Here is a 14,172-nt window from a genome sequence, read left to right on the forward strand (position 1 = left end):
TTTTTCCCTCCCTTCCTAAGATTCTTTATTACTGTCCAGAAAGGATTACCTGCTGCTTGACCTAACCTTTCCAGGTTATTACCAAAATCTTCCTACGACTTCTTTTTGGATTCAATAACTATTTGCTTCGCTCTGTTTCTTTAATTTACGTACAAATTCCTGTCTGCCTCGGCCCTTGTTTGGAGCCATTTCTGATAAGCCTTCTTTTTACGTTTACAAGCTGCTCTCACTTCATCATTCCACCAAGATGTTCGCTTTTTCCCATCTTTACACACAGTTGTTCCTAGGCATTCCCTTGCTGTTTCTACTACAGCATCCCTGTATGCCACCCATTCACTTTCTATATCCTGAACCTGCTTACTGTCTACTGTTCGAAACTTCTCACTAATCATATCCATGTACTTCTGTCTAATTTTCTCGTCCTGGAGATTTTCTACCCTTATTCGTTTGCAGACAGATTTCACTTTCTCTACCCGAGTCCTAGATATACTTAGTTCACTACAGATCAGATAGGGGTCTGTATCATCGAAAAATCCCCCCGGAAAACTCGTACATTCCTAACAGATTTCCTGAATTCGAAGTCGGTTAAGATATAGTCTATTATGGATCTGATACCCCTAGCCTCCCATGTGTAGCGGTGAATAGCCTTATGCTTGAAGAATGTATTCGTAACTGCTAAACCCATACTAGCACAGAAGTCCAGCAAACGCTTCCCATTCCCATTAGCTTCCATATCTTCCCCACATTTACCAATCACCCTTTCGTATCCTTCAGTTCTATTCCCAACTCTCGCATTGAAATCGCCCATTAGCACTATTCTATCCTTGCTGTTGACCCTGACCACGATGTCTCTCAATGCTTCATAAAACTTGTCAACTTCATCCTCATCTGCACCCTCACATGGTGAATACACGGAGACAGTTCTAGTCCTAATTCCTCCAGCTGACAAATCTACCCACATCATTCGCTCATTTACGTGCCTAACAGAAACTATGTTGCATGTAATGGTATTCCTGATATAGAGCCCTACTCCAGACTCTGCCCTTCCCTTTCCAACACCCGTCAAGTGCACTTTATAATCTCCTATCTCTTCCTCGTTATCTCCCCTTACCCGAATATCGCTTACTCCTAGCACATCCAGATGCATCCTCTTTGCAGACTCAGCCAGTTCTACTTTCTTTCTTCCATAAGCCCCATTAATATTGATAGCTCCCCATCGAGTTCCATTTCGTTCGCCAAGTTGTTTCCAAGGAGTCCCTCGCCTGTTAAATGGGAGTGGGACTTTGTTACTCCCATAGGTCCGAGGCTTGCTTAAAATATTAGGACAGCTGGAATTAATTCCTTATGACAGCAGTAACAAAGAAAACATCTCGATTAAGTAGCATTACGTTTATAGTCATTTACCTCTCAGCAAAACTGTTATACTAACTGTGTTTCTTTCTTCTCTTTTCCTTTATATCGTACATAAAATATAATCATATTCCTTGTTATATGAAAAGTACATTAGAAAGTAAAAGGGTTGTCTTGACTGTTCCCATTTGTTATGAAGTGATAACTATTACAACAAATTATAGTAAACTTACCTACTGTTCATATAATATCCCATATACTATGTGGCAACACCATATGCAAGTACCTTTCTAACCAATCTTGATAATAGGCACAAGTGTTTGTGTCGAATGGCTGTTCTCAAACAGTTGAAATCATTTGAACAAGATGATTCACTTAGTGTTAAAACAGTACTGAAATTTGAATATGTTGTAAAGAAAACACCAAAAAAAGCATTTTAGATGATGGAGATGATTGTAAATACAAAGAAAATGTGCTATTTCCTCATTAAACTCTACCTTAAAACTTTACTAGCAAAACAGCCAATGAGGACAACATGATGGCAAATGTAATTGGCAGCCAAATGAATTTTAGGGGACAATTGAAGATTATGTGTACATACTTCAAGCCAGAAATGGTTTCAGGAAGGATCATTAATGAACAAGGAGAGTGTATAAGCGAGGACTTACAGATAGCGGAAGTATTCAGTCAGTAGTATTTAAAGTTGGTTCAATATAAGGATAATGTCCATATAGAGGAGGCGACTAATACTGGCGAATTACTGAAATTTCCCTATGATAATAAAGACATTTACAAAAAAGATACACAAATTGAAATTTGGAAAAGCAGCTGGGATTTATAAGATTTCTGAAGATATACTAAAGGTAATGGTTTGTGATACAGTGCTATATCTGAAATACTTATTTGATTACTGTTTGCATGAAGAAGGCGAGTGGAAAGTTGCATTAGTAGCCCCAGTGTACAAGGGAATGGGTGATAAACATAAAGCGGATCATTCGAGGCCAGTCACCTTGATGTGTATTTTGTTAGCTCTGGGGAAGTATTCTTTTTGATTATGTTTGACATGTCATATGTACTGTGGTATGTTCCGAGCTGTCAGTGGAGAGATGGCGTGGGAGGACATCAGTAGACGAATAAGTTTGGATGGTGTCTTTAAAAGTAGGAAAGATCACAATATGAAGATAAAGTTGGAATTCAAGAGGAAAAATTGGGGCAAATATTCATTTATAGGAAGGGTAGTTAGGGATTGGAATAACTTACCAAGGGAGATGTTCAATAAATTTCCAATTTCTTTGCAATCATTTAAGAAAATTCTAGGAAAACAACAGATAGGGAATCTGCCACCTGGGCGACTGCCCTAAATGCAGATCAGGATTGATTGATTTTTTTTTTTTTTTTTTTTAAAGAAATGTTATTCCAGTGAGGCTCAACTTATAGGATTCCAGCAAGATATAGCAGATATTTTAGATTCAGGAGATCAAATGTACTGTATTGTTATTGACTTCTCCAAGGCTTTTGACAGGCTAGATCATGGGAGACTACTGATGAAGATAAGGTCTACCAGACTAGACAAAAGAGTGGTTGAATGGGTGGCTAAATTTCTAGAAAATAGAACTAGCAGAATTTGAGTAGGTGACATGTCATCTGATCCTGTAATGATTAAGTGGGGAGTCCTGCAGGGCAGTATTATTGGACCTTTATGTTTTCTTATATATAAATGATAAGAGTAAAGAACTGGAATCACAAGTAAGACTTTTTGCAGATGATTTTACACTGTATAGAGTTGTAAATAAATGTCAGGATTGTGATTGACTAAAAAGAGACTGATAGAATATTGTGAGATGGAGAGCAAGGAAAGGTGTGATGGTAAACGGATGAAGTAGGCTTGTGAGTTTCAGCAAGACTAAAAGTCCTCTCACCTTTAGTTTCTGTGCTGATGAGGTGAAAGAACCTCATGGCGATCACTGTAAGTACATAGGTGTTAATATAAGGAAATTATTGGTGTAATCACATGAACAAGGTTGTGAAGAAAGGTTACATATCGTGTTCATATAGTTATTTATATGTGTAGGTATTTAGGTGTTGTAGTAAGGATGTAAAGGAGAGGACATATTAGTCTCTGGTATGACCCCAATTAGAGTATGGTTCCAGTGTATTGGACCCACACCAGGATTACTTGATACAAGAACTGGAAAGCATTCAAAGGAAAGCAGCACGGTTTGTTCTTGGCAATTTCCGACAAGAGAGTAGTGTTACGAAAATGCTGCTAACTTTGGGCTGGAAAAACTTGGGAGTAAGGAGACGAGCTGCTTAACTAAGGGGTATGTTTTGTGCTGTCACTGGAGATATGGCGTGGAATGACATTAGTAGGCAAATGAACTTGAGTAGAGTTTTAAAATGTAGGAAACTTAATATGAAAATAAAGTTGGAATTCAAGAGGACAAATTGAGGCAGATATTTAATTATAGTACGATGAATAAGGGTTTGGTATAATTTATCAAGGGAAATTTTCAAGTTCTTTGAAAACATTTAAGAAAGGGCTAAGTGAACAATTGATAGGGAATCTGCCACAGAGGCAATAGTCCTAAATGCAGATTGATTGATTGATTGATTGATTGATTGATTCATTCATTCATTCATTCATTCATTCATTCATTCATTCATTCATTCATTCAAAATCTAGCCATAGAAAAGTGGAGAGGTACGCCTTTATGAATCAAAAAATGTGTTTTTCAATTTATGTTTTCTTTATAATACTGTGTATATACTTTCTTATTTAATTTCGTGAAAATGAAAATTATATCCTTTACTTATGTTTTAAATGCCCATACAAAATCTCATTTTTGTTAATTTTCTGTCATTTTCATTTTTACACATGGTTATCATCATAATTGAAAAACTTGCGAAGATATTTACATGAAGTTTTACACAGTTAACACGAGTAATTTAACTTTAAAATAATATTATAGTGCAAAAGTTAGAAAAAAAAAAATTATATGAAAGGTTATAATTGGGAAGAAAATATTCTCTGAAGGAATATCTTAGAGGTTCCAGAGTATGTTGTTGAATATGAGTATTTAAATGTTTTCAGCAAAACAGTTGTGTATGTAGATATTCAATGAATTGCGGTATAGCGCAAACCTCACTTACCTGAAAATAATCAATATGCAAATTTGGTAAAATGTTTACAAGTGATTGATTACTAGGCTTTTAAAAATCCAGCCATTATTTCAGTAATGGTAATAAATGTATGTTAAGTACACAAATTTTTGTTTAAACGGCATTTGTAGTTGCCGAGCTTTAAAAAATTGAATGTTCCTAAATTTCAGCTGAGGAAATTAATCATTTTGTTTTTCTTTTCTTTCTGAATCAGGTCTGCAATACCAAAGTAGCAGAGAGTTTGGTGTGTGAGCTCCAAGAGGCAGATTTACAAGAGCTCAGTCGAAGCGAAGCTGTTAGACAGCAGTATGAAGTAGAGACCGAGCGTCTCAACAGCCGCTTGGAGCATGTTCGAGCACAGAATGCTGTATTAGCCTTAACCTTGGAGGAAAGTAAGATGCAGTGTGATCGTCTCAGCCTGTTGGTGGGAAAATATGAATCCAATGCTACTGCTCTCAGGTAATTGGCCATGCTTTGTACCTGAGAATCTGGATTATTGAAAACTACTTTTTTTAAAGAACCTGACAGGAATGAGGAATGGAGTAGAGTGAGTAAGCCATTGATGTTGTAGGACTGTACTATACTATGAAAAATCATGTACTCACCTTAGAGTGGCGGTGTTCTTAATGGAGAATCCTGCTCATCTTCTTCTTCTTCTTCTTCTTCTTCTGCCTCACTTTTGGAACTCAACTCTTCAGATCCACTGGAGGAATTACTATCATCATCCAGATATATTATACTATCAATGACATCAGCGACAATACCATCCTTCACCCAGTATTCATCCTCTAGAATCTGATCATGACTACAGTACCCTTCCAAGTCAGTCTTGGTTGCAAATGTTATCGCTTTAAGAGTAATATTTAATAAGTTTCTGAAGGGGTAAATCCCTGGTCACATTTCTTTCGCATACCATACACTTCAACTTATTCCATGTTAGTTCGATGGCACTCAGATCATACATGTAAGGGGGAAGGTAGACCACAGTATGCTCCATGGATTGCAAATGAGAGTCAATTTTGAACAATTTCTCTTTTGGTTTAACCACTTCAACTAATTTATAAAGTGCCTCTTTCCTCATGGACTCGTCGCAAGTAACTCCTTTGGTGTGTAACCACGATATCATATTTGATTTCATAGAGTACTTTGTGTGTGGTTTTTCTGTCTGTGTGTGGTGATAGAGTGCATTATGTAATACAACTATAGATGAAGGGGATAGATTGGGTGCAAGCTTCTCGGTGACCCACTTAATGAAATTCACATGGTTCACCTCCCTATGATCGCCATTTGCCGCACCGGCTTTATAGATGAGTAGAGCATTTTCTAGGAATCTGTTTATACCCCCTGTATGGACCACTATTAACCTATTGCCTGAATTCACGTTAGCTTGTGCTCCAAATACTTCCTCACTCTGCCAGCACTTTCCAAAAGTTAAATTACTATCTATCCAAGTTTCGTCAAGGTAAAGTATCTGTTGCCCACTTTGCCTGAGTTGTTTTATTCTCACTAGATAGCTGTGAAGCAATGTTACCTTGTGAGGCCTTTCAGTTAAAATCTTCCTCCAGTTTTGAGATTTTTTCCACTGGAAACTGAGTTGTTTTACTAGATTTCATAATGAAATGTGTGACCAAAGAAAAGTTATTTTGCCTTGTATCACAGGCAGTAGTTTTGGAATGGTAGGAACACGTTTTTCATCCACATAAAACGCGCGAATAGCATGACGAATTACACATTTATCAAAATCATCGATGTTCACGACAGTGTGCGATGGCCTAGATTTTTGTCTCTTACTCACAGTGGACAGCATACTACCCTCGCCACCTTCAGTCAGTTCCCTCATTTCCTTCTGTATCTTTTTAATAAAAGATTCGGACACTTCAGCATAGTGAGTAGCTCTACGTGTCTCCTGGTGTACTGTGGAAGCAAAACGTTTGTTTTCAGCCTCTTCATCACATTTTACAATAATGTTCTTCTTTCTCTTCTTCTTTTCTTCATGGGGCATCGAAATATTAGTTCCTAATTAGCATCGACCTCTAAGATAATTTGCTACCATGCTTTTCCTTCATTCCCACCTAGATATACCTGCTCCCTTCACAAAGCTGCAGGTTGTTCTTATTGGGTCGTCTTGGATATTTTCTCATTCTTCACCCGGCAGTCCTAGAGTGGAGAGTCTGATTCTACCCAGCACCTCACATTCGAAAAGTATGTGTTCAGCTGATTCCTCTGCTTCATTGCATTTCCTACATATATTGTCTCTTATTACTCCAATTCTGTGTAGGTGTTTTTTCAGATGACAGTGTCCTGTCAACAGTCCTACTACCCATCTTATATTTTCTCTGATGAGTTTCTTGTTTCTTGTTTGGTCCTTTTATCAGTTCCTTTGCAAGCTTGCATCCTGGAGTATTTTTTCCAGTTTTCCATTTGTTTCTTTTGCAACCATTTTCCTATGTAGTGTCAGACTTGTTCATAATGCCCCCTTATTACCTGGTTAAGCTCAGCCACTGAGCAAGAGATCCGAAGGGGGAACGTTTGTTCATAGCTCTCAGAATTTCTAGAGGCATTTAAGGGAAAAGGATTGACGACCAAGCACAAGGAATAATTTTAAAATGACATTTCTGACATTTATTCACATAAGCATAATTTTAAAAACAAAAATATTCTTGCTGCACTTTAAATTCCAGTTACAATGTTACAATTTCATTGTAACATGTCTTCCAGTAGTGAATTTACATAATGAAAATAATCTTCGTCGATGCAGACAATGGTTAGGCTCTGAAAAAAAAAAAAAAAAAGCTTGGATTAGGCCTTCATCACCTTTAGAAATTATTAAATTCAAAGATAAATGTGACTGAGCCTGTCCTGTAACTCACATTGGTATTTACAAAATCAGCTGGCAGTTATCTTATTTATTATTACAAAAGTAAATTTGAATTTAAAATTCCACTCATCCATTAGAGATTTACCACGTGGAGATTTTTAACTAATAATCAGTTACATTATTTCAAGGTAGGTAACACTCGCTTATAAAATCAGGTGAAATCCTGTCGAAAATGAGTCTACTCCAAAGTCACAATTTATGAATTATTATTATTAATTGCCATCAAATTATGTTGTAACATTTACCTATGATAATCACACGATCGTGTTCACAAAATCGACGTATTCCATTTGTTAAATTCTCAGTTTAATCATGACTCACTTGTTAAATAAATTAATGAATTATATTATTATTATTATTATTATTATTATTATTATTATTATTATTATTATTATTATTATTATTATTATTATTTGTTACTTCCTTGGTTTACAAGTTAACTAGGTTGTGTGTTGACATTTAATTTCTATCTGCACAGCATTTGAACTCTTTTGAAAATCAATTGGAAATTTATTGAAAATCAATTATAAATCACTTGAAAATTCATTGCATCTGCTGATTTTTAACTAAATGATCTTTTGACTAAATCAGCTATAAAAGAAAATAAATTCAACTCTAGTTTTACATTGACCTAATCTCAATAAATTTTTCCTTAAAGTACACTTCTAACAAATCGACACTTTTGCAAAACAACGCTGGAATAATTTAAGTCATCGCAGTGAACGCATGACCAGATTAAAGCCCAATGTGAAAATGAACACTTGAAAATATTTCTAACTGCTTCATCACTCATCTCATTCACACAAGGGTAACACGAATTTTATGTGCATTATTTACATATGAATCCTGGCTTAGTTTGTTAGTCCATTATTTTTAAACATGGTCGGGTCTGTAAAGTCATGTAAATGAACTTGTGTCTATTAGCACAATCGACTTAATCAGTGACCAGTGATCGAATTGGAGTTATCACTTTCATTGAATCAATCATTTAAGAACGATGACGATCCATCCTAATTTCAAAATATTATTTGAAGATTCAAATAGAAATAAATAATCATCACCATCAAGTGGGTTATCAAGTTGCAAGTACATAGTCCGTGAGCCTCAATCAATTTATTATTAATCCCTACACTCACGATATGCATTCAACACGTGCTCAACATTTATTATGACTCACTGTGTTCGAAAGACACAAGCAAAAAATGATTCTAATTATTTCCCTCAGGATCACCAATATTCCAGGTGCATTTATTAACAGAGCACATGGTTTCCCATTTTCACAGCAGGCAAATGCTGGGGCTTAATTAAGGTAGCAGCCGCTTCCTTCCCATTCCTAGACCTTTCCTATCCCATCGTCACCATAAGACCTATCTGTCTCGGTATGACGTAAAGGAAGCAGTAGCGTAATTTTCACCGATGTTGCCTCACGAGGATGAAATCATAAATTACTGCAGATTAATCATTGTTAAACGTCAAGTACTCGATAATCCCTCATGCATCTGTATGTTTTATTATCTAACAATTCTCAACTATATTGAAGAAGTATCTCTATAGGTTACATCTCTGAATTTTCTACCTTAGCATATATAGCATAAATATTTGTTTAAACTTAAAATATACATGCAGTAGACCCCCTCATACCCTTCACTTACAGGACCGAAACACAGTCAGTACACAAAAAGAGTTTAATAATCCGATGAAGCGATAAGAATCTTTTATTATGACACAGAAAGAAATTTAAAATAGTTTTACAGTAATTAGAAACATTGCACATAACAATGTAACTGTAATAACAGAAGAGTTACATATTTAAACAAATATTCTTTTGTAGTTTAATGAAATGAACACAGAATAAATACAGTTCTGTAGGCCTACTGGTTAATACAGTATGTTTATGAACCATTAAAATGTATAATACTCTATAAAAATTTCTTAACAGAAGTGAATTCACTTGATAAAGTTGGTAATGTTCCCTTCTTTCAAATTAGACAGTCTTGATTATGCGGGTGCTTCCCTCCTTCTTTTGCCCACAACAAGTCCATAGATGTTGCAGCTGAACGCTCTTCGATGTATTTATTTCAGCGTGATCTTGAACACTTCCTTGGCCGCAAAGTGACTAATCTTTGTTTCCTTCTTTACCTTTATCTTCATCATCCATATTGTCTTCATTAACATCAGCTTTTCATTCGTAACTTCATTGTCATCTCCTTCACTTAGCCGCTCATCTACATTGGCTGGTTGAATAGTCTCTAGATCTTGGATGATTTCTGCTACACTAGTGTAGAACTGGACGGTCGATTACCTGAGGTGTCAGACACCTCAATGTTGGATATGTAATGGTCTGCTGCTTATGTATTCTTTACCTAATATTCAGTAACTTTTTGATGCTGTAATTTGCTCTGCAAAAACGGTATATTTTAAATAAAATATATTTTGTTACTTTGGATTCACAGGTTAGCTTTGGGTTATAGCGACCGGGCAATAGAGGCCTATGATGTTCTGGTTGCGTTACTCGAGAGTGAACTGGGATTATTACTTGCCAACTGTCGAGCTGCTGGTATAGGCAAACATAGTAGCAATGCTAAAGGTAAGAAATTGTTTGTATTAACCATATTATAGTAATAGTACCGTAATGGAAATAAGTTTCAGATACTCATGATATGACAAATTAAAGATGATTGTGGGTGTGATGGGTTACTTAGAATTGCTTTTGACCAATTAAAATAGGAAAATAACTGCATTAAATTAGTTGTAAGTATTTAAATGTCTCAATATACCACTGTATATTTTAAGAAAATGCAAAATCAAAAAGTCAAGAGAACTGCACACCGCAGCTATAGCAAAACGTTAGAATTATTGCGCTGTGTTAGATTAACTCAAGGAATGTTCAGTTACTTAGAATAGTTCTGTATGTTGTAATTGGTTTCCATATTAAGACATATTTACCACTAGCACTGTCAGTTAATTATGATACATCTTATGAATTTTGTAGATTATGTAGAAAATAATAATAAACAATGATAATAATAGCAAAACATTAATGAAGATATTTTTCAGAGTCACATAAAAGTTCAATACCAATTTAACTGACATATAACATATTGTACTTCTACGTAAAAGATTCACAGGATTTGTCATATCACTTAATATGAAAAATGACTTACAAAAGCCATAAATCTCAAACACTCACAGTCAAATGAGCTTTTAAAGAGCCCTGTATCTCTCATTTTCTGGAAGCTGACACTGTTTGATTCTTGTGTCATTCATCTGTGTAATGTTTCAGTAACCATTCTTGTACAAATGATGTCAGATCCCACAAGTAACTGGTGGCTCTAGTAAGCTGATGTTCATCAATCTAGACATATTTTTAATCAAAAGACATTTGCTGGATGGTGTCTTGATATTCAGAGTGCTAAATCACCTCTCACAATCAGTACTAGTTACTGGCAATGTTGATGTAGCCACTTTTACTTTATTCAAATTGTATTTCACACATTTACCATTACAGTCTATGAAATCCCTCAAGTTTTTACAAACCATGTCAAATGGTATGCATAACATTTCACATAGGTGTACACATTTGCTTTTTCCCTCAAGCCATGGGGTATCCAGATCTACTGGCCATATAAACGGGCCCACGTTGATGGGGCAAAAGTTCTTTTGGGGGATCTTTGTAAGTACCTATGTGTTAATATAAGGAAAGATCTTCATTGGGGTAATCACATAAATGGCATTGTAAATAAAGGGTACAGATCCCCGCACATGGTTATGAGAGTAATTAGGGTTCTTTTTTTTTTTTTTTTGTTTTTTTGCTAGTTGTTTTACGTCGCACCGACACAGATAGGTCTTACGGTGACGATGGGACAGGAAAGGGCTAGGAGTGGGAAGGAAGCGGCCGTGGCCTTAATTAAGGTACAGCCCCAGCATTTGCCTGGTGTGAAAATGGGAAACCACGGAAAACCATTTTCAGGGCTGCCGACAGTGGGGTTCGAACCTACTATCTCCCGAATACTGGATACTGGCCGCACTTAAGCGACTGCAGCTATCGAGCTCGGTAATTAGGGGTTTTAGTTAGGATATAAAGGAGAGGGCATATAAGTCTCTGGTAAGACCCCAACTAGAGTTTGGTTCCATTATATGTGACCCTCACCAGGATTACTTGATTCGAGAACTGGAAAAAATCCAAAGAAAAGCAGCTCGATTTGTTCTGGATGATTTCCGACAACAGAGTAGTGTTACAAAAATGTTGCAAAGTTTGAGTTGGAAAGACCTGGGAGAAAGGAGATGAGCTGCTCGACTAAGTGGTAAGTTGATACACATATTGATTCACATAGGGAACCTGAAATATTTGTTCCGAATGAGTTAATTTATATTACCAATATAGTTGATCCATAATTGGACATTATAAATTTTCCAGCTAACTCATTCCTGGTTGCCAGCGTTTTGCCCCAGTGTGCTAAGTTGGGCTCATCAGTTGGTAAATAGCACACCTACCAAGACGCATGACTAGTGCATACCGTGGAGGCCACTGCGTAGGCTACTTGGAGCCACTGGCAGTGCCAATACCGTGGAGGCCACTGCGTAGGCTACTTGGAGCCACTGGCAGTGCCAATGCACTATGAGAGACTGCCTCATTTTCAAAAATTGGTGCCTGCCTGGCCATCACTGATAGCTTTGCTATTTGCAGTTCTAGCTCATTTCCACAGACCTGTAGTTGAGACTAATTTTTTGGGCTCTATGCTACAATGAAGGACTTTATCCATGAAAATCTCAAACCCATTCACTCCAGACACTGAATTTATGGTATTGCCAACACTCAGTTCTATTACAATAACCAATTACAATAATAACCTATTACAATATCTGGTAAGTAATAGACAGGGGCTTATTTTCCTTACATGCATATGTTATGATAGCACAAAGAACTGTCTGAAGTATGATTTTAGGTGATTTCAAGGCAAGTATTATTAATTTCATCTCTCAGAAGTTCAAAATTTCCGCACAACTGCACTAGTTCCTTTGCCTGACTGTGTGATGCTGGTGTAGTCTCGCCATCTAATCCACTGTAGAAAGAAAGAGACAGCAAATGGAGTAGTTAAGGACGTAACGCATTCAATCTTAAAATTGCAGTCAGTGGTAGACATAGTTCTGAAACCCTCCGTATGATGTCACTGCACTTGACTCTTTGTCACCATTTACATGCTACCCGCTGCCGTCTGTCAGCAGCTTCGGAGAAGGTCGAAATGTCCAAGGTATGAAGGTAATGGTCGAGCGGCAAGCACGGTTTACCCCCTTTCAAGATGAGCTCTCTACGGTATGGATCCCATGCGGCTGTTCCATTTTCCAAGACCAGCCTTACGATGATACCCAGCCAAAAGTTTTGTGGAGGTTTTTTAAATTTATACTCTGTTGCTGTTAATCCATTCAAATATTAGCCAGTATTTCTCTACCTTGTTCCAATGCAGAGGCAAACGGTCCTTTCAGTCAGCTGAACTTGGTGCAAATAAAGATGCGTATCAGAACACGTGAAAACTGCTTCACTCTTCACGCCAAAAACGCACTTAGAAGTGTTAGCAAGACCTGCTACACATAATTATGAATTCTCTGAAAGTGCCTTGCATAAGACAGGAACCTCAGCTGTACATTCATATTCCAATTGCAACTACACCAGAAGAGGAACCTGAGTCTTCTCATTTATTAGGTATGTTGTAGTTATTCATTCATTTAATGTTTCAATATTCCCCTCATGTAGACCTAATTCACAAAATGTCATGTAGTGACATTTTAACCCAGTTAGTGACTTCATGATAATTGGCAACACGAATCTAGCATCTCCCCAAGTTGAGTAAAGACTACCCAACTTACACTTAAACTGAGCAAACAGATCTATTCAATTTACAGTAGTATTGGCTTTCTTGCATAAACAAATAAGAAAATAACACAAATATTAATATCACCCTACTCTTACAAAGTGTTAATGTGGAGAAAAAAAATTATTCCATTCGACTGAACACAATTTATAGGCTAATCTAATACAAAAATTAGGGCATATAAGATAGAATAAAAACATTTAAACCGGGCGAGTTGGCCTTGCGGTTAGGGGCGCGCAGCTGTGAGCTTGCATCCGGGAGATAGTGGGTTTGAGCCCCACGGTTCGCAGCCCTGAAGATAGTTTTCTGTGCTTCTCCATTTGCACACCAGGCAAATGCTGGGGCTGTACCTTAATTAAGGCCACAGCCAATTCCATCCAACTCCTAGCCCTTTCCTATCCTATCGTTGCCATAAGACTTATCTGTTTCGGTGCGACATAAAGCAAGTTGTAAAATAAAAAAATAAAAACATAACTCAGGATGTCATTTCATCAGATAAAAGGGGCATTATTCATATTCCTTAAATCACGCCAAATACAAATAAAATCAATTTGAAAATTTATACAAGTACCAGGCTATATAGCTGTTGCGCCTGAAAATATTGCTATGTGACAATGTTGTCGAAGTACTGACACGCGGCACATATATAATTATGAACAATAATTCTTTGATAGAAATTCGAAGAATTGTTTTTGTTGTAGTTATTAAATAAATGTGATAGAAATGTGATAGAAAGGAAGGTCTTAAAAGTAGGACTATTAGGCAGTACCATATGACTGATTAAACAAGCATGAGGGAATTTTTAAAAAGTAACTATGATTGGTGGAAAACAATAAATAAAAATGTAAACAGACTCTGCGTTGGGATTAAAGCAAGTGCTGAGGAATGTGAAAACAGGTTTGTACCTTTAAAGGT

The 14,172-nt window shown here is 36.6% G+C and overlaps 1 protein-coding gene and 1 long non-coding RNA gene across 4 annotated transcripts in view; one reads left to right on the plus strand and one right to left on the minus strand.

The window, feature by feature from the left end:
* The window catches only part of LOC136863922 (colorectal mutant cancer protein), an 809,530-nt gene that overhangs the window by 742,566 nt on the left and 52,792 nt on the right, over positions 1-14,172 (plus strand). For 2 of the 3 annotated variants that reach the window (XM_068226109.1, XM_068226108.1), the window contains exons 9-10: positions 4,724-4,968; positions 9,841-9,973. In XM_068226109.1, coding sequence (XP_068082210.1) covers positions 4,724-4,968; positions 9,841-9,973 — 378 coding nt within the window. Of the gene's footprint in view, positions 1-4,723; positions 4,969-9,840; positions 9,975-14,172 lie in introns of all 3 variants that reach the window. The other variant, XM_068226110.1, reaches the window with a different exon arrangement.
* The window catches only part of LOC136863924 (uncharacterized), a 109,167-nt gene continuing 102,100 nt past the window's right edge, over positions 7,106-14,172 (minus strand). The window contains exon 2 of the long non-coding RNA XR_010859227.1: positions 7,106-7,281. This is a non-coding gene — a long non-coding RNA (uncharacterized lncRNA). The remainder of the gene's footprint in view (positions 7,282-14,172) is intronic.

Source organism: Anabrus simplex, chromosome 2 (genome assembly GCF_040414725.1).
Source record: "Anabrus simplex isolate iqAnaSimp1 chromosome 2, ASM4041472v1, whole genome shotgun sequence".
Classification (NCBI taxonomy): Eukaryota; Metazoa; Arthropoda; class Insecta; order Orthoptera; family Tettigoniidae; genus Anabrus; species Anabrus simplex.